Source organism: Dicentrarchus labrax, unplaced genomic scaffold (assembly GCF_905237075.1).
Source record: "Dicentrarchus labrax unplaced genomic scaffold, dlabrax2021, whole genome shotgun sequence".
In the NCBI taxonomy this organism is placed as follows: domain Eukaryota; kingdom Metazoa; phylum Chordata; class Actinopteri; family Moronidae; genus Dicentrarchus; species Dicentrarchus labrax.
This window is the reverse complement of record NW_026136711.1, coordinates 18,888,708-18,915,104: the sequence shown is the minus strand read 5'-3', so window position 1 is coordinate 18,915,104 and position 26,397 is coordinate 18,888,708. Positions and strand designations below refer to the sequence as shown.

The 26,397-nt window shown below is 40.5% G+C and overlaps 5 protein-coding genes across 5 annotated transcripts in view; 1 reads left to right on the top strand and 4 right to left on the bottom strand.

Moving 5' to 3' along the window:
• The window catches only part of LOC127372499 (ras-related protein rab7), a 141,611-nt gene that overhangs the window by 107,641 nt on the left and 7,573 nt on the right, over positions 1-26,397 (bottom strand). The gene's annotated exons all lie outside the window — the stretch shown is intronic.
• ruvbl1 (RuvB-like AAA ATPase 1) lies at positions 46-5,858 on the top strand. The gene is made up of 11 exons (XM_051416289.1): positions 46-341; positions 1,287-1,373; positions 1,478-1,610; positions 2,716-2,867; positions 3,043-3,132; positions 3,792-3,941; positions 4,059-4,122; positions 4,218-4,416; positions 4,546-4,648; positions 4,736-4,827; positions 5,442-5,858. Exons 1-11 carry the CDS (start codon positions 201-203, stop codon positions 5,599-5,601), a joined length of 1,371 nt encoding a protein of 456 aa, XP_051272249.1. The 5' UTR covers positions 46-200; the 3' UTR covers positions 5,602-5,858.
• On the bottom strand, positions 5,860-7,226 carry mustn1a (musculoskeletal, embryonic nuclear protein 1a). Its single transcript, XM_051416295.1, has 3 exons — positions 6,953-7,226; positions 6,709-6,838; positions 5,860-6,338 (listed from the first exon to the last, which is right to left on the bottom strand). The coding sequence occupies exons 1-3, from the start codon at positions 6,959-6,961 to the stop codon at positions 6,241-6,243; spliced, it is 237 nt and encodes a 78-aa protein (XP_051272255.1). The 5' UTR covers positions 6,962-7,226; the 3' UTR covers positions 5,860-6,240.
• On the bottom strand, positions 8,027-11,098 carry rft1 (RFT1 homolog). The gene is made up of 10 exons (XM_051416288.1): positions 10,815-11,098; positions 10,616-10,701; positions 10,394-10,516; positions 10,006-10,297; positions 9,789-9,923; positions 9,404-9,664; positions 9,176-9,320; positions 8,970-9,075; positions 8,639-8,888; positions 8,027-8,522 (listed from the first exon to the last, which is right to left on the bottom strand). The coding sequence occupies exons 1-10, from the start codon at positions 10,875-10,877 to the stop codon at positions 8,358-8,360; spliced, it is 1,626 nt and encodes a 541-aa protein (XP_051272248.1). The 5' UTR covers positions 10,878-11,098; the 3' UTR covers positions 8,027-8,357.
• Positions 11,951-25,652, bottom strand: prkcda (protein kinase C, delta a). The gene is made up of 18 exons (XM_051416286.1): positions 25,495-25,652; positions 22,262-22,391; positions 21,922-22,121; positions 21,775-21,841; positions 20,988-21,144; positions 20,465-20,496; positions 20,194-20,279; positions 19,354-19,483; positions 19,169-19,269; positions 18,197-18,293; positions 17,905-18,035; positions 17,495-17,668; positions 17,303-17,394; positions 14,907-14,969; positions 13,803-13,941; positions 13,459-13,647; positions 13,123-13,251; positions 11,951-12,987 (listed from the first exon to the last, which is right to left on the bottom strand). The coding sequence occupies exons 2-18, from the start codon at positions 22,368-22,370 to the stop codon at positions 12,829-12,831; spliced, it is 2,055 nt and encodes a 684-aa protein (XP_051272246.1). The 5' UTR covers positions 22,371-22,391; positions 25,495-25,652; the 3' UTR covers positions 11,951-12,828.

Sequence of the window (26,397 nt, the reverse complement as noted above, 5' to 3'; positions counted from 1 at the left end):
TTGTCCGGATAGGCGGTGCTTCGAGGGTATCACTTCCGCTGATTTTCCCTAGTTACCCACATGGAAACCGACTTCCCTGTGTTTTGAGTTTCGGCGCCGATTGCGGCGGTGAGAAATAATCTGAGACACAGGACGCATTTTCTTCACCGTACACCTGCCTTTAAGTATTTACATCACATATCTGTGCAGTAGTCGTAACTATGAAGATCGAGGAGGTAAAAAGCACCACGAAAACTCAGCGGATCGCCACTCACAGTCATGTCAAAGGACTCGGGCTAGACGAGGCCGGGAATGCTAAACAGTCGGCATGTGGTCTAGTCGGCCAGGAGGCTGCAAGAGAGGTAATAATAATGTTTCTCTGCCCCTACGTATTATTGGTGTTGTTTGGAGGGATGACTTAGAGAGGTGAGGATTTTCTGGAACAAGGATTTCGCTCACTGCAGGCGGTAAGGTGCACCAGCAACCTAGCTGAGGTCCGTTAGCGCTGTGGGGTCGCTGTTTCATACTTCACTCAGAGGCAGGGAAAGTCCACCCTAAATAGAAGTTACATTTCATCATATTCTATTAATTCTTGGTATACTATGTTACATGTTTGATTTGGTTTTTTATAGACACTAACTGCACCCGGTGTTTTTATTGAAATATGGTTATATTTTCTCAGTCAAGAGGAGGACCAGCATTCATATACAAAAAATGTAAAAATGTAAAGTGTAGACTTCTTGGTTAATCTTGATGCTCTGATTTAGAGATGTTTGCAAGGATACTTTACTGTCTAAAATCACAGGTATAGCATATTGTCTGTGGGTCCTTTTTGCAACCGCGAAAGAGTTTAAATTAAAGACAGATTAGATTTCTTTATTCGCAGAATGCCAGTATAGTAACACACATAGACTGATTAACAGATTTCACACTGCACAGATTAGGAATTGCAGAAGCTGCTGCCAATTCTTGATTTCAATATGTGAAAATATAAACACGATGTGAAATGGACAACTTCAGGTGCACTTCCTCTGCATATTTGACTTCAATGGCAATCTGCTTTTCTATCAGTCGAGTGTAACTATGGTAAATGTGTTGACTTACGTCCTTAACAATAGTCCAACTCTCTGGGTGATATATTAACTAAGTACCACTTACAGACACCTGCTTTGAAACCAGTTCTTCCAACATCATACTCAACTCAATGGTGTATCCGACATCCAGCTATGTAAATTTCAATTTCAAGTCTTGTTTACTACTGTATGTAAATAAATAATGGTGGTATATATATTTTTTTCACTCTCCAGGCTTGTGGCATCATTGTTGAGCTGATCCGTTCAAAGAAAATGTCAGGAAGGGCAGTGTTACTGGCAGGGCCACCTGGTACAGGAAAGGTAAGTGTGAAGTGTTCATTCACTGGCAAAACAAATGAATGCAGCTTCTTTTGTTGATGCAGATCGTGAGTCTTAAATGCATTTTCTACTTCTCCTTCCTTCAGACTGCACTCGCCTTGGCTGTAGCACAGGAGTTGGGAAATAAGGTGCCTTTCTGCCCCATGGTTGGCAGTGAGGTCTACTCATCTGAGATTAAAAAAACAGAAGTACTGATGGAGAATTTTAGGAGGGCCATTGGTGAGTGTCACTTAAATATGATTTGGTTCCTTGGCCATAGCTCCTCCTACAAGGCTCAGCTGGGGTATGAGTGAAAATGTATTTACTGGTTACACACAACCTTTTACACAAGCATCATTTTAAAATAATGGCAAACAGTTAATTGAAATAAATTACAGCAAGATGAAGTAAATGTTAAAATGAAGGAACATTTTAAAACGGACAAAGTTATATATTTACCAGACTCCTATTGAAAAAGGTCACAGTAAAAACAACAGGGAGGTCTGTGGATTATCCCGAGTAACTATAACATTGTTTCTGGAAAAAACATGAAACAAATTCCATTCACTTCATTCCCTTCCATTTCATTGGATTAAAGCAGCATACTTGTCAGAACAAGTCCAAAGCTCCCTGTATGACTATATTTCACTAGCACTAAATGAGATAAAAATATTTTTAGTTCCTCTACTCTCTTCATCTCTTGTTGTAAAAGGACCGTATACATGCAACTAATTCCCTCCTTGAGGAGTCCTTGGGCAGAAAGAACAAGGTGTCCTGCTCACACCGTTCTCATGAGCTGAAAGGCAACACTTGACAGCGGATTTATGAGAATGGTGTTGAGAAGGAAGGAAGGCTGGAGAGGGTTTGTCTGACTGCTGATGGTACCTGTCAAAGTGAAGGAAATGGAGCTGAGGTTGAGGGAGAGGTGGTCATCAGCACCTTTGCTCCTCCCCTAGAACAGGATCCACAGGGGGGAGGGGGGGGTTTCATTTTGAAGTTGTCATCACTCTGCCGATAAGAGCGCTGTGACAGACAGTCCCTGCTTTAAGCATTGCTTTCTGACCCTCACCACAGCGGATCAGCCACCTGTGAGCTGCTCATACTTAGTGCCACAGGCTGCATGAAAGAGGAACAAGAGTGTGATCATGTTACACAAGATGATGCCCAGACATTTCATGGGCACACGCACACACGTTCTCTCTGTAATAAAATGCATTGTACAGTAGACTGAAGGATGTGGCGGCTCGGTTGAGTCTGGAATATAAAGGCCCGATTGAGTTCTCACTCTGTACTGTGTGTGTGTGTGTGTGTGTGTGTGTGTGTCTGTAATGTCGCCCACATTCAGGACTGCGTATCAAAGAAACAAAGGAGGTGTATGAAGGGGAGGTGACAGAGCTGACCCCCTGTGAGACTGAGAATCCCATGGGTGGCTACGGAAAAACCATCAGCCATGTTATCATCGGTCTGAAGACAGGCAAAGGCACGAAGCAGCTCAAGGTCAGAGCTATAATCTTTTTCTATTCTTTCGTTTGTTGAAAAGGTGTCCTACTGCCTGTTTGTTGGAATTTAATGATACTTTGGAACATTAATGTTGGGCTTTCAAGAATAGTGTGCTGTACTAACACTGATGAACAAGTGTCTGACTTAAAAATCTCTTGTCTTGTTTCCTTAGCTGGACCCCAGTATTTATGAGAGTCTTCAGAAAGAGCGTGTGGAAGTGGGAGATGTCATCTACATTGAAGCGAACAGTGGAGCTGTCAAGGTATCAATGTTACTTTCATGTTTTACTCACAACACATTTTTAATCAGCTGATCAAAATAGACAAATATGTACACACTATGCTTTCATTTACCAAATTGTTCAGCAAATAAAATAAATATTTGGTTAGAGCAAAGTTCATTGTCTTCTGTCTTGCATCTCCTCCTCAGTCCTTCATGGTGGAGTTCTTTCATCTCTTTCAGCTCTACTGCATTTCTACTGTACTCTGGAATGAGTCTCTCTCATTCCTGCAGCTCTTTATGCTTCCTTTTATCTCTCCATCTCCCACAATGCCTTTTTTTCCAGTAGCAGGGCTTGTGGCTTGTGTTGACAGGCTGCGATGACGGCTCCTTTAATCGGTGCAGGTGGGCCTGGGGTGCAGGTCGGCTATAGTCAGAGGGCTGGACGACACATTTGTTACTGTTGACAGCTGTCTCATGACTTACCTTCTGAAACTCTTTCATCTTCTCTGCGATGGGCTGGCACTGAGTTCCATCATACACCTGCTCTCCCTCCTCCCCTGTGCTGTCTTTTGTCTCACTGTTGACCAGGGCAATGTGACATTTTAATTTTTGTTAAACAGTGGGTAGAAATTTAAACTATTATTATTATTATTATTATTATTATTATTTAGACATTTCGGTGTTACTGTGTTTTTGCAGAGACAAGGTCGCTGTGACACTTTTGCTACAGAGTTTGACCTCGAAGCAGAGGAGTATGTCCCGCTGCCCAAAGGTGATGTCCACAAAAAGAAGGAGATAGTCCAAGATGTCACACTGCATGATCTGGATATTGCAAATGCCAGACCCCAGGTATGTAACTGCAGATGTCATTGCCTCTGTTTGTCAATCTATTTTGTAAGAAAAACAGTGTATATATATATATGTGTGTATTTTTTTAACATCATTATTGTCATTGTTTGATCTCAGGGAGGCCAGGACATTCTCTCCATGATGGGACAGCTGATGAAGCCCAAAAAGACAGAAATCACAGGTAGAAAAAACCTTCCCAGCTACCATCAGAGGCTGGCTTAACCACTAGTTGACCTTTTTATTATTTATCCATTTACGTTTTCTCTCCTCTTTTAGATAAGCTGCGTGCTGAGATCAACAAGGTGGTGAACCGTTACATTGACCAAGGCGTAGCTGAGCTCGTACCTGGTGTGCTGTTTGTGGATGAGGTGCACATGCTTGACATTGAATGCTTCACATACCTCCATCGAGCGCTCGAGAGCACCATCGCTCCCATCGTTGTGTTCGCCTCTAACAGGGGAAACTGTCTAATCAGGTTAGAGGTCTAAAGTTTGTTCTATGAAGAGAAACAAAAGATTCAAAATTCAACAGAGAATATCATTTTTTGCTACTCTTAAATTGCAAATATGTAAGATTTGTAGTATTAACAATCATTGTTCACCAGAGGGACAGAGGACATCAGCTCTCCACACGGGATTCCTCTGGACTTGCTGGATAGAGTCATGATAATCCGCACCATGTTGTACACACCACAGGAGATGAAGCAGGTGAGTCTGGTTATCAGATATCTTCATGGAAGATGTACTGTACATCTTCGTCTGTGCATGTGTCACTAATGACAGTGTGGTTTGTAGATCATCAAGATCCGCGCTCAGACAGAGGGGATTAATATCAGCGAAGAAGCTCTTACACATCTGGCAGAGATCGGCACTAAGACCACCCTCAGGTAAGAATGTATCTGCGTATGACTGAATAGAGTGAAGAAATGATCAACCTTACATTGAGTGTCCACAGTGCTCCAGTTTTTTCTATTTTTCCAAGCGTGTTAGGCATTTTTAACACCTGAATAGGCATGTTCAGGCAACAATTAACGACTAAAGAAAAACAAAGAACACGTGTTTTTACCAAAAAGGAGTACAACATTTTCTTTATGTAATAGCTTTGAAAGATAAGACAACTACAAGTGTAAGATACCACTGTGATGATCATCAAATCAGGGATCTTGAAATTCTTTTGCCTGCACTGCTGATGCTGTGGTGAGATTTGCTCAGGAAAATGTAGCAAATTGAATCAATTGACATTTCCATTTTTGATACATTTCTGCAGCTATGGTAAAGTTTCATTCCTGTTTGCAACACTGGCACCTTCTTCATTAGCATCACAGCTAATGAGACGGTTACCACAATATTTAGTGCAATTTGTCATCCAACCAAAAGGTGAAAAGCCAGGAGCTCGGAGTAATGTTGATGTTGAAATTGAAGGTGAACTTTCAAAAGGGAAATGTATGTACTGTACTATATGTGTGAGTATAGTAGGCACTTATTTCCTGTTTCCTCTCAGGTACGCCGTACAACTGCTGACACCAGCCAGTCTGCTGGGCCGTGTTCAGGGAAAAGAGACCGTGGAGAGGGAGCAGGTAGAAGAAATCAACGAGCTGTTCTACGACGCCAAGTCTTCCGCAAAAATCCTCCAAGATCAACATCACAAGTTTATGAAATAAAAGCAGATTTTCACCTTTTTCTTTCACAAAATGCAGGGCTTGTGTTCTCAGCCAGTTGTTACATGCTTCACTGTATTCCTCCATCCTTGTGCCATGCTTTGTGTCTTTGTTTGCATTTTTCCATCTTTACTCTCCACCATGGCTCATTCTAGTTCCCTGTCTCATTTACTTTTGTAGTTTTGTTCTAATAAATTTTAAGTTTTATCCATTCTTTTTGTTGATGAAAATAATTTTTTGAATAAAAAGGAAAAACACAAGTTGACTCAGTTTTCTTTAATGTTTTTAGATTGGTGTTTTACATTTCTATTGACATTTACTACATTACTGGCACATCTTGCTAGGAAACAGGATGGTTGAGACATATTTTTATTGATTTCAATTACCTTTCTTGCAGTCATTTTTACCTTTAACAGCCTTCACAGTCCAAAAACAAATGTGCAGCAACTGTTCAGTTAGTAAGTGCAATAATGAAATAGAAATAATGAAAAACGTGATTTTTACAAAGAACACAAAGCTTCTAAAAAAGGCTTCAAATGTGATTTTTCATGGACTGAAGTACAGCTGGAAAACAACTGATCTCAAACCCCTAACATGGAACAGGTGTTGCCCAATCGTGGCCAGGACTCTGGAGGTTCCCTGCTATTTCCTGATTGGTCGAGCCGAGCGTGTGTTCAAAACAGTCTCCCTTCCTGACCTCACTCCACTGAACACAGACGGAGCAGTTTTACCCATTTTCTCTGTGAAGGAAGAGAAAGAACAATCAGAATATTTCACTGTAAATGAGGCAGCAAGTAAGAGTTATGTAAGACTGTAGACATGCTCTATATAAACACTTTATCCAGCTGTGTGAGAGAAAACATTGTTTGACAGGAATTTCCCATCATTACAACCCTCCTTTCCTCTCTGTATATGGAGTGGAAACTTGAGCATCATGAGAAACGCCTCTCTCACAAACTCACTGCCATAATGTGATCGAGTAGCTTAAGCAGAGACAGAAAACAAAAGCCTTGTTTCCTCTAAGACTACCGGCAGTATGTCAAATCACATTTCCACATGTAGTTATATATATATATATGTGTGTGTGTGTGTGTGTGTGTGTATCCTCACCGCACTCCTCCATTACTTCAAGAGTCTTGCTCTTTGCTGACCTATTTGTACCCAGTTTGTTCTTTGCATCAGACAGGTCCTCTTCTGTCACCTCAGGACGCTGCACTTGTTCATCTTCTTCCTGACCTGGCTAAAGGAGAGTATAAAGGAAGACAACAAACATCTGTTATTTGTGGCTGTCCATGTCTGCAAAGAAATCAACAATATGAGAAAATGTAACTTCTTTTTAAAGCAGTGGTCTTACTTGAGACATGTTGGTTTAAGCAGTTGAAGATATGCAGCAAGGAACTCTCTGTCAGCTGTCTCTCTTTCTCTTCAAAGTGCAGCCCACCACACACACTCATATATATACACGACCTAGCAGTGATTCTCCAGTGGACAATAAATCTGTTCTTGAGACTAATAAATGACGTAATGAGTGTAAAGGCTCCTCCTCTTTTCTGTCTCTCTGCCTCTGGTTTTTCTCATGATCTGATCTCCTCTCTGCTGCTTCATTAGAAAATGATGAGATCACTGCTACAATTCGTGGCATTACATTTCCCCAAATAAATCCCAGAGGTGCAAGAATATGACAAACGTCTGTCTGTGTATCCTCGCCTTCGCCTTCCTCCAAACCACCACTTTCTAACAGCAATGGTGATAAGCAAGCAAATTGGAGTCAAAGTTCAAAAGATAATAAACTTTATACTATGCCTGACTCGTGTACAAATCTATGTTTTTAAAAAAAGGAGTAGGGTGAATAAGCATTGCCCTGCTTCAAAAGAATGCGGTTCCCACCCCTTCCTGCTCATTTTCCATAATTACATCATTATTCAGCCCTAAGGGACTCTTAATTCAGGCTATTAGTACAGAGGAACAACCAAACAAAATACTAGTTTCCAAGCAACATGTCAAACAATCACTGGTCTCAAACCTACTTAGAATAAAAGCTTTTAAAAAATGACAAAAAAGATCATCACTGTTGCAAATAAAGTGTGCAAACCTATGCTCAAGAAAGTGTATACTTCCTCACAATATACATCCGTAGCAGCAATAAAACATCTCAAAGCAGAAAACATTTCTAAACATACAAATTATATAATTTGAAGTCATGTCATGTTAGGCAATCAAGTACAACTGTACATTTGGATTTTACTCAAATCTGTTGCCTTTACTCAAAAACTGCCTTAAAACAGCAGGAATTCTCCAAAATGGTGAAACGCATTGAGAGCTTTGATGATTTGACAACATTTAGACACACACGACATATCCTCTCGGCTCCTTACAGTTTATAGGTTCATATATTTCATTAAATTAACTTTAACACCACAAATATGAATTAGGTTGCCTTGTTTTATTTTGTAGGACAATCTACTCCTGTATCAAATTCAACTGTTAAAACACATTCATTTTTTTACCCACAATCAGATCCTAAAACAGTAATGATCAGTTTGTTCATACTTGTATGTGTCAACACAGGAATGTGTTCCAGTAACATGTCCAGTTAAAACATACCAACACCACAGACACATACATTCATGCATGTGAGGTATATTTTGAAAAGTCGTTCCCTCGTTGCTTTCACACAGTCAGTAACTGTCAATCTGTAGCGCTGTTTGTAGTGAAACAGAAACTTTCTTCCAGTCCAGTACACCCGCTTCCAGTCCAATTCAAGTTTGTTTCTTTGCGTATCGGGGCAAGAGCTGAGTCCTCACAAACTGAATAAGCTGAGTCTCTGTGAGAAGAACAGCTACAAACACACCGAGCAGGCACGCTGCTCCTACACCGATATGGACCAGCCTTAGCAACCAGCCGCTGTCACAGCAGAAAACACCCTGAAACCAGAGAATAAAGAACCTCATGTTAGGGCCACTTTTACAAGATTTAGTACAGATTATATAGAATAAAACTGCAATGTACTGGTCAATATTTAGAGATAAAACAAAGATACCTCAGACAGCGCTGTGACAACGGCACTGACAGCAAGTGCCAGTAGTAGGAGTGGGGAAGGCAACAGGCCTCGCAGAGGTTTCCATTGACTGGACTGGAAGTAGTGGTGTATGTAAAGCACACTGTGCAAGATGCGGAGGCCCATGTTGAGACAGTTTGCCAGTATGAAGCCCACAGCGCCAGCCCACCACGTCAGCATGTAGGACAGGAACAGGAAAGACACAGACAGAGCGAGCATCACCAAGTTATACCTGAGGACAAATCACAAACACTCTGTTAACCGACGGGTTACATTATGTTTAATATCTGAACGTATATTTCTACATTCTTACTTGTCAACCTCTTCTTGGCTCATGGCAGCAAATACAAAACACTCTGTTACACCGTTTACAGCGAGTAGGAGAACGTAGCAGCTGTAGCACTGCAGCAGAGCGGGCCCTTTATTAAAAAACACACAAAAGAAACAAGCTGTGACTAAGAACACAAAGCACAGCAGAATTTGTCACACATACCCCAATACAACCTCTAGCTCACTTACCTGCCCCACTGCTCAGTAGAGAGCCGCCGTAAATGTCCAGGGCCAAGTGAGAGTAGGCGTAACCAAACACTGTGATAATCAGACCAATCACCAGCACCAGTTTCAGCAGACACTCCAACACCTCTGCTACAATGGCAACTTCTTCCTGTAGACCAAACCCACAACGTGAAGTAAAGCAGGCATCTAGCCATTCTCAAAGACGTGTTTGTTCACATCCAAGTTTCACACCTGTTTCTGACTTTTGACATCACGTCCTCGCTCCAGCACTTTGGCAAAGAAGATGTAGAAGCTTTCCTCGATAGGCAAGAAGATGAAGCGAGCCACCATGGAGCCCAGATTATTGACTATATCATAAACTCCCTGGTCTCCAAAGCTGAGGACGTTCAGGAAAGTCATGACGTAGCGCTCGCCCTCTGTCAGGATCTGCTTCAGGAAGGACTGCTTGAAGAAGCTCCACGTGAGCCTGGCCAGAGTCCAATCAACCAGCGGCTATAAACAATAGATGAGAATCATTAGTCGTGTATGGTTACAGCTTATCTAGCAACAAATCTTTTTGATTTTGAAAGGCCAGATCATAAATAATGAATAGTAACATATTGTCCTCTCCTACTACCTCTCCATCAGCTCTACAGGGCAAGAGATCTCCAACATGGCGCAGAGGGAAACTCTTCTTGGCAGCCTCTTTAGAGCCCAAGAAATGAATGAAGTAAACAGCATAGCACAGCACCAGGAATCCTGTGTACACCAACTAAAGAAAAGCCCATAGCTTAGAATCATTACATACAGAAGAAGTTATCACGGAAATAACTGAGAAAGACTTTGTTTCTTACATGAGCAACAGAGAAGATGTAAAGGCCCCATTCACGGGCAAACACCACCAGCACCACAGTGATACTGCACTTAGCGATCATTGCTAAGCTCTCAGTGACAACCTTCAGTCGGACAAACATGTGAGCTTGAGCCAGGACCCAGAGTGGCTCGGCCAGGAGCTCCTGCACTCCTGACAGGGCGAACAACACCACAGCAGGGCCGTAGTAAGGGACAGTCTGGGGGTCTGGGACCTCCAGGAGCCACAGCCACACACAGACCAGCAGGGATGCCCATAACACACCCAGAGGCAACCTGAGACGTAAGACAGGCAAATATAAGTCACACAGGCCGAATACACAAGATCAAACACACGTCCCATACTTTAATTATTTTATAAAGTCAACTCACGTCAGCCACAGCAGGTTTATAACTTGTCTCCAGCTGTGGTTGGTCCCAGATACCCCACTCAGGCAGGCTCTCCGGAAAGCTTCTCTGGATAAAAATACTAATGTGGAGTACAATAATGTAAGCCTGCATGACAGAAACAAACATAAGTTACAGGAGAAATGTGTTGGCTCTTTTCTCATCTTTACTGGTTCTTCACTGTTCTCCCATCTCAGCCATCTTTACCTGACATTGACAACACCAATCAGCTCTTTGGACACAAACCGCAGTGTGAACGCATTCAGTAAGAAGGTGAGAACACGAAACATCACCTGAGAAAGTAAAACATATTACTCGTTTAACAATCAAGACAGAAGTATTAGCTGGTATGATGTGATAGCTCAACTGTGTGTGTGTGTGTGTGTGTGTGTGTGTGTGTGTGTACCTGTAACAACACATTGTACGATGCTAGAGTGGACGCATTCTTCAATACATCCTCAGTACTCATTGTGGACTTCCTCTGACTCGCTGGAAGTCTTTTATCAAACCTGAATTTGACAATTTATCCGCAGTTTTCTACGAAGGAAAATCATAATACGGTCATACTGTGGAAAGTGTCACCGTGGCTGCCTAAAACCGACGAGAATAGCTCCTAATGAGCAAGTGTTATATTACTTTAGGTGAGCTAGAAGCAGTAGTAGTGACACTTCCGCAACACGACAAAAAACACTTCCGTACACATTGTACGGACACACGTTACGCAGTGACGTCAGGAACGTAACGTCCACCGCGGTGTCGCTAGAGGGCGTAATCGTCACAATAGTTATGTCCTCTTTGTTTTTAATCTGCACCTCCATATGATCAACAAATGGTTGATGCAGATGTATCGATTCTATAAGGGGAAAATCTACACTCACTAAATTAATTCTGCTGAGAAAAAAAAAACTTTTATATATTATTAAACACTTTATTACAACTAACAATCAGTTACAAGCTGATCAAATCTAGTTTTCAATTTTTTTCACTGTCTTTTATTTTTTTATTGTTCGTTTACCGAAAAAATGTTCTACTATTCCCTGACGACCGGTCTATAACTGCATTTTTTTTAAATCTCAAAATGCAAGCACTTCATGTCCGTAAGCAGGTAAAGTATACCCCACTCAATAGGTAGGATCAGTAGTTTTTATTGATCTTAAGATATCCAGCATGTTATAGGTTGTCTAAGAGTTTTTTATTTTTATTATTTGGTTTATAAAGGGATCAACAAAAAACACTGAATCCAAGGGATATTAAATTAAACTGACAGCAGTTTTTTCCAACATGGACCCAAGATGTTAGAAACTAACACAGAACAAACATGAAACACAATAAAACCTATAATACATTCAAACTAATCCCAAATTCTATGTCCATATAAAAATACTGAAATACAACAAACCTTCATTAGTCACCTGTCACCTGCACCACAGACAAGCCCTGATCTGACTAAACCCTCTAAAATGTCCTTGTTTGTGAGAACTTAACCCGCAATAGTATGAGGACAATGTAAACTGCAGAAGTTTAAAAAACAGCACATCAGACTTGGGAGTTGATGTTTTAATCAGATGTAAAAGATGGAGACAGTAAAAAAAGTACATCCTTAGTGAACCAATATACATGTTACAATATACATACATTGTCTATATACAGCATTTCAGTGACTTCCCACTCATTGTTTGAAGTCACGTACCTTTATTGAACTTCCTGCACCCCCAACTGCGTGCAGTCTGCCCCTATCAACAGACAGGACCTTTCAGTACAGCTGAGACTAGCTGTTTCTCTGTTTACATTTGTTCTTTACATGGCACTGTTGAGTCAATCACACAAAGTTCTCCTTTGTCACCAAGACATGTTTTATCCAGTCAAAGGCAAGAATTCAGATGTTTCAAAGACAAATAATATTCATTATTAATCTAAATTTAAAGATGGATAGGTTTTTGTTGGTCTGGTCTCTGTACATGCAGTCGCCTCATCCACACATCTACATTTGAAGTATACAGCATAATTTATTCCTACAGGTTTCCTTCCATCCACATAATGTTTCATCCTCAGTTGGGTTGAACTGAATTTTATGAAAAGGGACACAAGATGGCTGCGGATGGTCGCAGTGACGTCAAGTGGATTGTAAAAGGAGTTTCAACCTCCCGCCCTAATATTATTACTCATATAGGCCTTCACAACCTAAACAAATAATAAGCATGCACACAAACACAATAACATCAATATATACAGTATAAGGGCCCGCTTCTACTCGTACTCATTTCTACACGTACCCAAGGAGAATAGTTTGTGCTTAAAAGGTCACAAAAATACTGATTGTGGAGCAGCTAACTCATTTGCAAGTTTAACAATAAAACAGAATAAGAGAACTGTCCGGAAACAGTAGGAATGTAACCCAGGTCTGACTATTATTAGAACGGTCACTTTTCTAAAAGGTGCTCCATCTTAGGGTTGATGAATGAAAAGCCGGAGAATGCCGACTGATCCATGGAATCTATGAAGTTCTTATCGCTGTAGGAGAGACGAGGCTTCTCACTGAGGAACTCACGATCGAAGTTGCTGCAATCATTTGGTGCTTTCTGTAATTGGACAACAAACAGACCTCAGCAAAATGATAAAACAGACAATTATCACAGATTATAAACATGTAAACACAGCACATGATCCATATTTATTTATAATTTAATCCTCAGTGACTTGTGCGTGGGGCATACCACTTTGGGTTTGAAGGGGGGTTCAATCTCTCTATTTTCCAAAGCCTGCCAGTTAATGGCCTTGAAGAAGGGCTGTAAACGGATATTACCCACGATTCCTAGCCTGCGAGTGGGGTCTCTCTCGAACAACTGAAACAAAGTTAGTTAGGGTAAGTAATGTGCACCATTACATCTCAAAAACAGTTATTTGTCAGCTGTGTTAAACATTATTTAGTAGATTTCATCAACCCAAGACAGTAAAATTAAAACCAACAAATAATCAAACATGGAAATACCAGATTGTCCCTTAGGAACAAAAGTGACGCACGTATTTTTTATAAAAGATATGGTACAGACCCGCTCCAGGAGTTCCTTCGCCTCCTTATTGATCCAGCGAGGATAGTGGGGAGTATCCATGCGGATGGACTCAAACAACTCATCCTCATCGTCTCCATGGAAAGGTGACTGACCAACCAGCATTTCATACAGCAGCACCCCAAATGACCACCAGTCAACAGAGAAGGAGTATTTCTGTCCCAGCAGGATCTGAGTTGAAGCACAAATAGAAAATAATAAATAAATAAATAAATTAGAAATAGTCTAACAGACACTGACACTTGTTTTCATGTAGACCAACAAAAGCTAAGTTGCAGAATTAAATAGTTCAGAACAAGAGATATTCTGAGTATGAAACACTTTACCTCTGGAGCGATATAGTCCGGAGTACCACAGAAAGTTGTCGCACGATTCTCTCCAAACAAGTTCTCCTTGCACATGCCGAAGTCGGCAATCTTTATGTGTCCCTCGTGGTCGAGCATCACATTGTCTAACTTAAGATCTCTGGAAACAAAACAATCACAGCAGAATTGAAAATAAACACGATGACTGAAGATGATAATAGATTGTGAGTTTGCAATTATAAAGTTTGATATGACTATTTTGTCTTTATTTATGAATTAAGTTAGAGTGCCACTTATTGCTTACATGTTGTATGTTGTATTGCATGTAAATTAACTTTTAGAAGATTAAATATGCATTAAAAGTACCTTAAAAGTAAAAAAAAAAACCTGTAAATCCTTGAATGCTCACTTCCTTAAAACAGCAACAACTCAAGAACATTACAACTCATAACTTACACTTTTTATTTATAGAACCATACCAGTGGCATGTTTTAAACATTAATCTTAGGTTATATTATTAAATGTTGTCATATTGCTAACCATTTTTTCAAAGCACTTAGTTTCTTACTTAGTTCTTATATCCAGGCAGCCACTGGTTCCAGTTCATTAACTATGATCTAAATCTTGCAGAGATCTGAAACTAGCCTGAGATAGGTAATCTAATAAATTGAATAATTAGTCCACAGTTGATGGGTTTCTTTACAAGACATTTTGGAAACATTATTATATTCTTAGATGGTTATGCAACTACAAGCAGTTACACTATTCCTCAGATTTCAGAATCAGCTTTTTTACTGCAAAAAATGAACAAATTCACAAAATACATGTTTCATTGTTTTTCTTCTGAATTTGATTTTATAGACTGCACCCACGGGGACAGTCTTCTAAACACACAATGATGATGAACTTTCAGGAAACAAAATGTGTTAAAATGAGTGGGATTACCTAACCAAGCAAGTTTAGAGTATCTTCACGCTCTCACACTCGCAACTGCATTGAAATCAACGGTCTTGTGGGAAATAATTGAAAATAGTCTAATACAGCTGATATGTAAAGAATATAGTGTTTTAAATGTAGGGGTTAAGTGTATGTACATCCAGATGTAATACATATTGTTGCTCTGACCTGTAGATGATCCCTTTGGTATGTAAGAACTGAAGACCACAAATGATTTCAGCAGAGTAGAACCTGGGAAGACAAACATGGCAGAGACAGACAGATATCAACTACTCATCTCTGGCTAGCTATCTCACTACTGAGTTGGCAGCTGAACACTGGTGTCACTGCAGACTCATTTCAGTGTAGAGCTGAATTATTGAGGAGGACATTTGTATGGAGTAGGATACAGGTGAATAACACTCTAATAATGTGAAACCTGAGAACCGCTCTGAGCCGAAAGATTAGCCTATCTCTAACCTGCTTCTCTTGTCATCTATGTCAGGTGAAACAATTGAGCCCTGAGAGGAGATAGAGTAGCCTCCGCTCAAACCCAATAACTGGTCCTTCACTGTAAATGACCAACTGACAAGGACTGAAACACTGTCAGGTTTTATCTAATTATATCTTACTTGAAACCCTTACAAATATACCTCTCATAGAACAAGTTAGAAAGTGTAAATGCACGTCTAAACCTGCTCTACAAACAACACTACAAACACAAAACAGAATGTAAAATGAAGTCTTGAGATGTGTAAGTAAGTTTGGCTCTGCTTTATGGGGCACACTGAGACACTGGACCAGACTCTGCATGGCACCAGTCAACAGGTTAGCAGTAGCCACTGGGAGAACCAGGCCTCTGTGCTGATAAAGAGGTCACTGGAAACTTTGCAGTTAATTTGTTGCCTACGGAAAAATATTGCATAACCAAATTCAAGAGATACTTTCCATTCCACAGTGACAAGTTGTGCAGCAACAAACAAGCTTATTTATTAGGCCTGTATATTTTTGTGTCCGAATGTATTATTTCCTTTTAAAACTATTTAATACATTCTTGACACATATCATTTTATTACATAAAATCTATTTAGTTTGAATACAATTTGGGTACATTAAAATAAAACATATTATTTATGTTTTGGAAGCTTGAAGCGCGCAACTGTCCATACAAGTGAACATACTAAGAAATGTATTAAAACTCATCATTGTCCCTGACCCATATGTAAACAAACATGCAAATGCAAGTATAAAAATGATTCCATTGAGAGATAATGAAACAAACAACCACTCTCTTTTTTCCTCATTTACTGAGGGTACATTTTCCATCCAGGCTGAATACAATCACTGAGTGAAGAGGATTTTAGTGGATGCCAACACAAGATCAGGTGTCTGTGTTTGTAAAGTAGATAATTACTCCTGTCATCTCATGGGTCCAGGAGACAGCCACCAGTTTAACTACAGGAAATGTAATGGCAGACCACGTGAAAACTGTTTTTAAACATACACCAGCATGTTCAAAAAGAATACTAGTGTATGAGAAATATATTTGTAAATGCATTCATAATCTCGACACTCTTCAAAACAGAGAACTAACTTCCACAACAATGCATGTACTGAAATCTACTCATATCTTTGTACCTAGAATCATACCAAACTAGTGTTACTTCACCTTTAAGGTAAATTTGTTTGTGTGTTTTTGCTCTGATTGTGAATACAACACCAGAAAAGACCTTACTGTTCCTCATTTATCTATCCTTAAGGTGCTCAAAATAATGAAATCGGGAATGACTACAATTCAACAACTGGGCAAACTCCATCTGCTGAGGAAGACTGTGTGATACAATCGAAAAAAGCTCCAGAAAAGCTACGAGTGGTCCTTTTGAGTTTTCTCAGCTATTTCTGTCCTGTCATTTTAATAAGGTGAAATCAATAAAGGTGACACCATTTACTGGAAAAATACGTCATAAAAGAAGTTACTTCCATTTTTTTGTAAATCAGCTTCTAAGCATACATTTTCTTTGTGTTTCGAAACAACACAAAGCATTATCTTGTATTTATTGCTTTGAAGCTTGATTTGTGTGTTTAACAGCACCAGCAAAGACATTTTTAAATGTGAGACTTTTCAAAACTTGAGTTGGCAGTGGGGCAGGTGCCACCAAGCTTTAGACGTCATATAACTCCCTTTTACCAGTGAGCCATTGTTTTTTTTTCTGGAGGGATTCCCACAGAGTGATGAGTAGAGAGGTGGGTGGCAGTAACTGATACCTCCCTATACAAACAGTACACAGGCACTAAGAGCTGCTTACTCCTTACAAGGCCAGTCTGCTAGTGAGCAGCAGATAATGCACCCCAGTGCAGCCTCAGCACATCAGGGTTTAGTATATCATGTAAAAGAAAAAAAAACATAATGGTAGAGAGACAAAGACTGTGACATGGGGAGAGTAAATATAAGCTCTTCTTTACGAGTATCTGCTTTCCATCAGCTCACTGATTCTGTATGCTCAACGCTCTGCACAGCTACAGGAGCACGAGATAACTTAGTAATGATGGCAGGTAGTGTGTGTTTTTATGTCAGTGTGACTCACGTGGCTCTGTAGAGTTCAAAGCGCCCTTTCTCCTGAATATGAAACATCAGGTCTCCTCCGTTCAGATACTCCATTACAAAGAACAGATGCTCCTGTTGACAAGTTTTACTTTGAGTGTTGAGGACACAATATTAACCAATGATGTAGAGCAGGAAAGTTGACAGAGACACTGTTGAGGTGGAAAGGAACTACCTTGGTCTGGAAGGTGGAGTAAAGGTGTGTGAGGAAAGGGTTTCCCCAGGCTAAAGCCAAGACTCTCTTCTCCACCATCGTGCACTCCACGTCGTCATCCATCAGCACAACATCTTTCTTCAGTGCCTTCACTGCAAAGTACTCTCCATGACCCTTCAGCTCTGCCAGGAGAACCTGTGAGAAGAGGAGAGGAGAAAATTATTAAGAGCATGAAGGTTGAAAATGTCAGTTTGTTGATCCAGTGAATGTAAACACCTTGTCCACAGCTCACAGTTTGATCACACACCTACAATTTATGTTATTTCTATATGACGCGTGCACTTGCCGGTATGTTTAGGAAAAGTATTGACAGGAGTGTTGTTAATTCACTCTTGGGTTGGGGTTTTTAAAACAACACTGTTGCTTTGTACCTTGCCAAAGCTGCCTTTTCCCAAGACCTTGTGGAAGATGAAGTTGTCCACATTGATGCGGGTCAAATGGGTAATACGAGACTGAGGCCGTGGGCTGGACCCCTCCCAAAGTCTGCCATAGGTAGACCCATCTAATGAAAAGAACCACACATAGAAATTAAATACTCACATAATTATCTTAAACACTGAACACTTTTTTAGATTATTCTGCGAGCATTTTTATCAGTACAGAGCTATACTGCTCACATGAATTCATGTAAGTACATGCACATGAGGAATTGCACTCACTAACCATTGACATCCAGGCCAGCAAGCTTGTTAACTTCATCGTAGATTCCAATATCAGACAGATTAGGCAGGTTTGGATCTGAACGGCGAGTGGATGATTTCTGACGGAAAAGCAAATGCAACAGCAAAAGTAAGCATGAAACAGCCAGACAAATAGTTTCCCAGAAATGGTTAGCTAGATGCTGTGGTATAGCCAATGTGAACACATTTAGTCTGATTCTTCTTTTAAACAGTGATTAAGAGAACTGGGGTTTCCACTGCGAGCCAGTCCTTAAACACACCAGGACAGGAAGCTCAGGTTCCCATTGAGGTCAGGTGTCACACTCTCAACAATTCAACACACACTGGGGATTGGGAGTTTCACATTCAAGAGACTCAGTTTGATAGTTACGCTTAATTTTGATAGTCCATTGTTAATAATCAACTTATTAAGGGATTGTAAGGGGTTAGTAAACAAGGGACTGACTGTCACGTGATACTCTACTTAGTGTTGGGATAATAATTTAATAAAATAATATAAAATATCTTTTTATTGTCATATTCCGATTCTACCAAAAGATTAAATAACACCTGTGGACTTGGACAACATCTAAATTAAGTGTTACCAAGCTCCCTTCGGACTCACCTAACAACAACTCAGACTAACAACTCCTGAATACAAAAAAATAAATGCAACTATTGTAAGTATAAATGTGCACATATGTTTGGGAAGGGTAAAATTCGAATTACTTGGGGCATGGCAGTAAGGGTATCAAGCGCTTGTGGGTCTCATGTCATGTTAGTATTTAAACCCATTTCAGTATACTCATAGATAAGTAAGACATAATGTAATCAGATGTCTGTGATGGATGAAAGAGCCATGTTATGATTTAATTAAGTGGTATGATACTTGCGTCAGACTTGTCCCTTGAATTCTTTAAGTTTTACTTGATTTGACCATGTAATGAAAGACTTGTGACTGTCTCCATGAACTCACCTGGCTGACTTGTGTAAGTGCTTCAGCTAGTAGTTTCTGGTTGATCCCACAAAGGTTGGCTACTTTATCTTGACACTTATGATGGACATTCATGGCACAATCTACAACCAGAACCAAAAAAAAGTATTTTAAAGACAAAAGTACACTTTAAGTTCAACAATCAGTCAATCATATCTGCACTGTACCTTCACACTTGAGGCCTTGTTTGACTAGACCCCACAGCAGACTTCCACAGTGGTCACAGAAGGTTGGACTCATGTAGTTGTTGGTCTTGAAACGGTGTGGCATGTCAATTTTAAAGCGCTCCTTCTGGAACTGCAGGGAAAAACGGGATTCATCATCTGCAGTAATGACCGGTTGCAAAGGAATCCAAATTAGTGGCCTGTGACACCTCACAGGCCTGCGCACCAGCCTCATCTTTTTCTTTTTTTTGTTTTCTGCTTCCCTCTCTGAGCTTCTACGGTCAGAAGCCACACTGCAGGATAAAAGTTCCTTGTTTCTTTTCAGGTCGGCCCCTACTGTGAAGTGCCTCTCTGAGACCACACCCCATCTAATATTGGGGTGTGGTCAACTCAATGGGTGGGTGTGTGTGCTTGATCATTTACATGTAACCATTATCTAGACCTAGTTGGTCTTTGATCGTTCTTATCCACCAATATTGATGAACTCAAAAAGAACATCTTATTGCATGTGGACCCTGACTGGTATTTGCCTTTGTATTAAACTCTGACCTGGCAACACCTGCCATTTTAATTATATTAAAATGTTGTATTTTATTAGGATCCCCATTAGCTGATGCAGAACATCAGTTACTATTCCTGGGGTCCACACAAAACAAAAACATGACACTCACATACAAAACACCTCATATTAATAATATGAATAATTGTTCATATTGTTAAGGAGAATCACTTTACTATAACAGCAAAAACCAGAGTGAGAAAAGCCCACACTAAACTGAAATCTCGAGGCATATGGACAGCTCTCACAGTACATGGTGTACTGCACAAATATGTGATACGTACCACAGTATCCCGACTGTTGGCAGCAGTACCGGTACATCTGCCGATGATTTTGTCTATGCATTTCTTGTGGATGGCTGCATTGCATTCTGATAAAAAAGCAAAGATATTTGTATCCTTTGAACCAGACTGTGAGTATATTTTGTACACTGGCCACAAAGCAACACTTACAAAATGCTTACAAAAGAAAAAGTATTTTATACCATCTGTACACTGGACTTCTATTTCAAGTATTGCACAAAGCACAGGAGTTTTTAAATTATTGTACACTTACGTCTGCATTTATAGCCTTGCTTGTTGAGTCCCCTGTGGGAGCCAAAGTGACACAAATGGGTCAGTTTGTATCATCCTTTAATCATGTGAATGGTTGCTGATTAATCACTGATTAATCACTGATTAGTCATAATGCACAGCTAAAGTACACCCATGCTGATTTGTGAATCAGGGTTTCCTTTTCCTCCAAACTTCCTGTTGAGTGAGACTAAAATGGGCTTCAAAGCAAATAAATTAGTGGACATATGTAGCCATCAAAGGATGACAAACATTATTGCTACAGACATTACAACTTAAAGGAAAGGTTGACCTTATTGGTTTTTATCGATAAATTCACAAGCAAACTGGTTGTGTAACTCAGTTTGACAGACGCAGGGTGTTTAAATGTGGCTACATATCAGGAAGCCTCTTGACACTATGTTTTTAATCCACCCTTGTTTGGTGTTTTAGTTTGTGTATCTGATCGTTGGTTTACGAGTTCCCCTTTAGCTGCCTTAAAGATTTGTTTACAGGGCTGAACTGACCAGACAAATTCTCTGCACACAGAGCAGAAAGTGGGCTGTCTGAAGAATGTGGCGATGAACTCGTGGTTCTTTATGAAGTGGATCTTGGCCTGCTTGATGGCTCCTCGTCTACGGTTCAAGGTAGGAGCCTCTTCCTCTTTTGCAGCCTGCTTACTCTCTTACAGACAGGCAGAGACAGAGAAATATGGATTAGTCATCCTACAACATTGCAATGGAAAAACAAAGGTCATTTTGTATACATCACAGTTTGATAGGCTTAATGATAATCTATGGGAACCTACAGGAATTGCTCATGTCAATGCCTGTGAATGATAAGATTAGATTAGCAAGGAATAACACTGACAAGTGGCTGGACCATCTGTGTATGTATAGGGATAGAGGGGTTTAAAGTTGAAAGGGATGAAAACTACAGAGGAAATCAGACAAGCTGGTTGTGAAGCTACAGATTAAGTTTTATCAACATGGTATTTGATGAGACATGTGCAAGGATTCTTTCCCTTTTTTATACTCTTATAACGTATATTCCCAGCTTATTACTATGAGTGATGGGGTCCAACATTTCTTTCTGCCAAAGTTATGGTTAAGAGCAGTTATGGTTATTGTATTTGAGTGATTTCTGCATTTGTGTTTTGTCTGTGTTCTGGTTTTAAGTGTGTGGGTTTAAGTTAGAATAATGTGTCCGAGCCCCAATCACAATTTAGCAACACTGTTGTGGGTATGTTGGTATGTGGGTATGTGGGTAGAGAACTGGGAAAAGCAGAGAATGTTTCCACTTTATTTCCTTTACCTGTATCCCCTCCTTCCAGAAAATACTGCACTGCCATCATCACTTTCCCAGAAGGATGGAGATCCACCTGAACACACCAATACATGGTCACACACAGACAGCCTGAGATATTGCTCTACAGGGACAGAGGACACTGTAATGCCCTACCCAGAATTCAGCACGCCCGTTGGCTTTCTTGCAGCGCTCAGCAAGGACAGACACACCAACGGTGACCTCAGCAAGCGGCTCCTCCGCCGTCTTCATCAGTAGTACCTCAAGCACACGACCTTCATAGATGTGTGCATCAAAACTGGCCTTCCACGCCGGGTACATGGTGGGTTTCCGCTGAACCAGGGTCTTGCCTCGTTCTAGGAAAAGAGAGAGGGAAAAAAAGCGAGAAATATCTGTGTTACTGTGTTTTTAAACAGGAAATGAGAAGGAAGTAGCAAAACTTTTTACAGACTTCTGTAAAAGACAGGGTGGTGCCAGCTATCAAAGAGTTACTTACCAGTTGTCAAGGCCTCCTTCATCTTGATTGCACAGAACGGCGGGTCGACCAGAGAAGGCAGAACGCCCAAGTCGTACGAATTAAAGGCAATCCTCAAGAAAGGAGCCATGGTGATGAGTACCAAGGTCACCTGCTCTCAGAGATGGACAAACACAGTGTTACCCTGGCGACATTCATCTATAATGACATGTTAGTTACACACACAGCTATAGTTCAAAATCATATCCCCTTAATATATTGCATACATACACACAGTTGCATATGCTTTAAGCATTAAGATAAGTGCTATCAGTCTATGTAAAACTGCATTTTCTCTATGTGCACTGTGAAACTGAGCAATATCAGAGGAGAGCGTGCTTCTTTAACGTTTGAGAAATAAATTTAAAACATAATTGAGAAATAAATTTAAAACATAATTCCTGACAACTTGTCTGAAACCTACACACAAAAACAGTGGATGGCTGTGTCAGTGAGGACAGAGCTACTTATGTTGAATCACAGTGAAATTCACAGAATTAGGAAAAACAATTTCTTTGGCTGCACTGCCACTTTGCATTTATTCTTGTACTTCTTTCTCACTTTGAGACATTCCTACTCAGTCACACCCACGTGAAGGAGGGACACAAAACATCTTTAAAGCTCCGTCAGCAACACCTGTTTGTGTGTGGAGAACAGACTATTGCAGATCTTTTTGTATCTGGTTTCAACAAAAGTTGGTTGTCAGAGGTAAAAGTAAAAAAACAAGTATGACTGTAGATCTGATTTTTTTCGGGGGGGTGATAGTTCAAAAGCATAATTTTGGACTCTTGTGATGGGCATTTGTCATTTTTAAATAGATGTTATAGACTTAATGATTCAATTATTGGACAAAAAGGCAATACATTAAGAGATGTTAAAGACAAATTGCATCCCTTGTGCATTAGAGGTAAAATATATATTGATACTGACATACTGGTGAAAAATCAATATCACCCTCCAAGCCGGGCATTAGCTGCAGCATGCATGATTCCCTGCTTACATAAGCTTACATGTGCTACAGACGCAGCCATAACTGTGTGTATAATGGCCTAAGCACCACCATTTTCTATATATGCGCTGCAAAAGGTGAAGCCCATCAATCTGTGGCCGGGCAGTCACGCCCATGCACTTGTACACGCCTGATGTGTTAGTTGCACATCTCTTTGTATAAAATACAACCACAGTGTCAAACATGTCATAATCATTTGCCCCTCTGCCACTTGTTGGGCTCCCCGTGTCACTGTTTTATTGACAGTGTAGTTCCTGAAAGGCTGCAGCTTAAACCATGAAGTTTGCCTGCAAAGGCAGAGCGAGCCTCAACATGTCACTAATCCAAATATATGCATGCAGCGCCCCGCAGTAGGCCTAGCTGGTATTCACGATCCTACCCCCATAACTGAACCGCCCACAGTGAGCTCAGAAAAGTAAGTCACAGAAAGTATGCACTAAGAGAGGAGGGTGATGAACGACCATGTTCACTCACAGTCTCGCTGCTGTGAGCCGTCATGTCAAGGTTTTGGGAGTTAATCAATACCAAGCACACTGTGTGATTGAGGGCAGTGATTGATTACCTTGCAAACTGTTAATGTGCAATTTCGATTTGTCCCATCCATTAAATTCATGCCCCATGCACCAGTATACTGTAACTTGCAAGCTTCCACCTAACTTCCTAATATTAAATTTATATTATATGTATTATATATTATATAGCCTACTTCCTGATACCTTTATTAATGACCAACACAAAAGAGTATTTGTTAGTAGGAGTACTAAGAATTATTTAATAAGGCTATGTAAGGATGTAATCACCCCCCCCCCAACTCTGTGACTCATGCACAAAGCATGCATACTTGTATTTGAACACCATATCTTAAGATAAGCATCTATTATACAGGAATTGGATGTTTAGTATATGAAACAGTTGTTGTGGTGGAATTAGTAGCTTGTCTGTGTCAAGCGTGAATGCTGGTGACTGAGCTGTGTACTAATATTACTAGTAAAGTATCTGAAATACTAAAATAACGAATAGAGAAAGTTGCATAATTATACTTATAATTAAAGAGAAAGAGAACATTTGCACCACTAAAAAAAATACAGAAAAAGAGAGGGAGCGTGTACAGTAATCTGCTACATAGATGTAACTGTCACTGCAAACTACTGTGGAGCACCTCACAATGTAAGCATGTCAGCATTAAACTGCACTCTTACTACCGGTGTCGCCCCCCTTACACCTCTGTGTCACACACATACACACATACACGTGGTTAAAATATAACAGCTAAGAACATATTGTCACCATGTTCAAAGCCTGAAACACTATGAGAGATCAAAAAGTCCCGGACAGCTGTTATAGTGATAAACAACGCTGTCAGTCATGCAGTCACAGAGTCTGTGCATCTGATTTTCTCTTTCAAGGATGTGGTTGATTTTGTCAGTTGACTTTACAAGTGACACAGATTGCAACCACACTGTCTTTATGAGAAATAAATGTCTACCGTCTCTTTCGTAGCTGTCCATTCCTACCTGCACTCCTCCTCCTCCTCCTCTTCACGCCCGTGTTACAACGGATTCTGTGACCCGTACCGAACTTCCATATTGCCACACAACTGTTGCTATAGCAAACTTTTAGTGATTTACCAGATGACCACGTTGGGTTTAGATCGGATCTAAAGAGTGATTATAGTGTTAAGTCAGTTTGGCTTTGAGTTGTCAATGTTTGATCAACCAATCAGTCTTTTTTTTGTTGTTGGTTGTTGTTCTCCATAGTTGACCGTGTAGCGCCACAATATGACAGCTCGCAGATTCCGCTGCATCTTTTTAAGTGAAAATGCCTCTAAAACAAGGAAACACTCTCTTCGGACGGGATTGGTATTTCATCACAGCTCGCTAAGTAGTGAAATTGTGTTGTTTTTCTTTAATGGTCACATAAAAGCCGTAGACGTGGTGTTAACGTTACTAAAGTGAAGTCGGTTTAATTTAAACTGTAAAGAATGAACGTTAGCGCCAACGGTCACGGTCGAACGGCTTGACGTTTCAGTTCGTTCCCCCGCTGATGGCAGAGGACACATAATTAAAAAGGGAGGGGGGTTAGGGTTTCTTTAGTCTTTGAGCAAGTTTCTGCAACAAACTACAAACGTAAAAACAACCCCCTAAACTCTGTGGAGGGAAAATAAAAAAACTACCACTACTAAATAATTAAAAACAGCCAGTCTCACCTCGCCCTGCAAACTCGGCGCTGCTTCTTTTTGTTCACCGCGGCAACGAACGAGAAGTTGCTCTTTTCTCTCCGTCTGCTTTTTTCGCTCTGTGATTCCGTCGATTGAGGAAGTGTGGCGCGCGCTCGCTGCTTTCTCGGCAAGCTGTGACGTTTACCTGCTACACACACACACACAAACACACACACACACACACACACACACACAAACACACACACACACAAACACACACACACACACACACACACACACACACACACCCTTACACAGAAAGTGAGAGAGAGAGAGAGAGAGAGAGAGAGAGAGAGAGGAATGTGCCCCAGTAGTCGCAAAGCACCCAGTTGCCCTATTTTCATTAAATATCCTGTCAGTTACTATAATGTATTTTTCCCACATGAGTTGCATTATTCACTTGCCCTACACACACACACACACACACACACACACACACACACACATATATATGTATCAGCTAACCCCCACTTCTGAATGATTAACCTTGATATGGGTTCATCACTGCAAACCTGTCCAGGAAAAAACGTGTCCAGGCAAATATAACTGTAGATAAAGATCTGTATTGCTGGTGAGTGTGCCCTAGATTACTGTAGCACATCCTAGGATGTGGGGGAAGAGAGGGTTTTTTTAAATATATATATATATATATACTTAAAGTGTGTGTGTGGCAGGGGATAGGGTCATGAGGTACTGTAGGCTGCGGGGGTAGTTTTGAGGTTTTGAGCAAGGCTTTTGCTGGTGAGGAGGTGGCAGATTTGGCTCCTGCCGCCAAAGGATCTTTTCTTGTCCTAAACTAACACGAGCACTTCAAATTATCCACATCCATGCCTGCATTCACCCCCTCACACACACACACACACACACACACACACACACACACACACACAC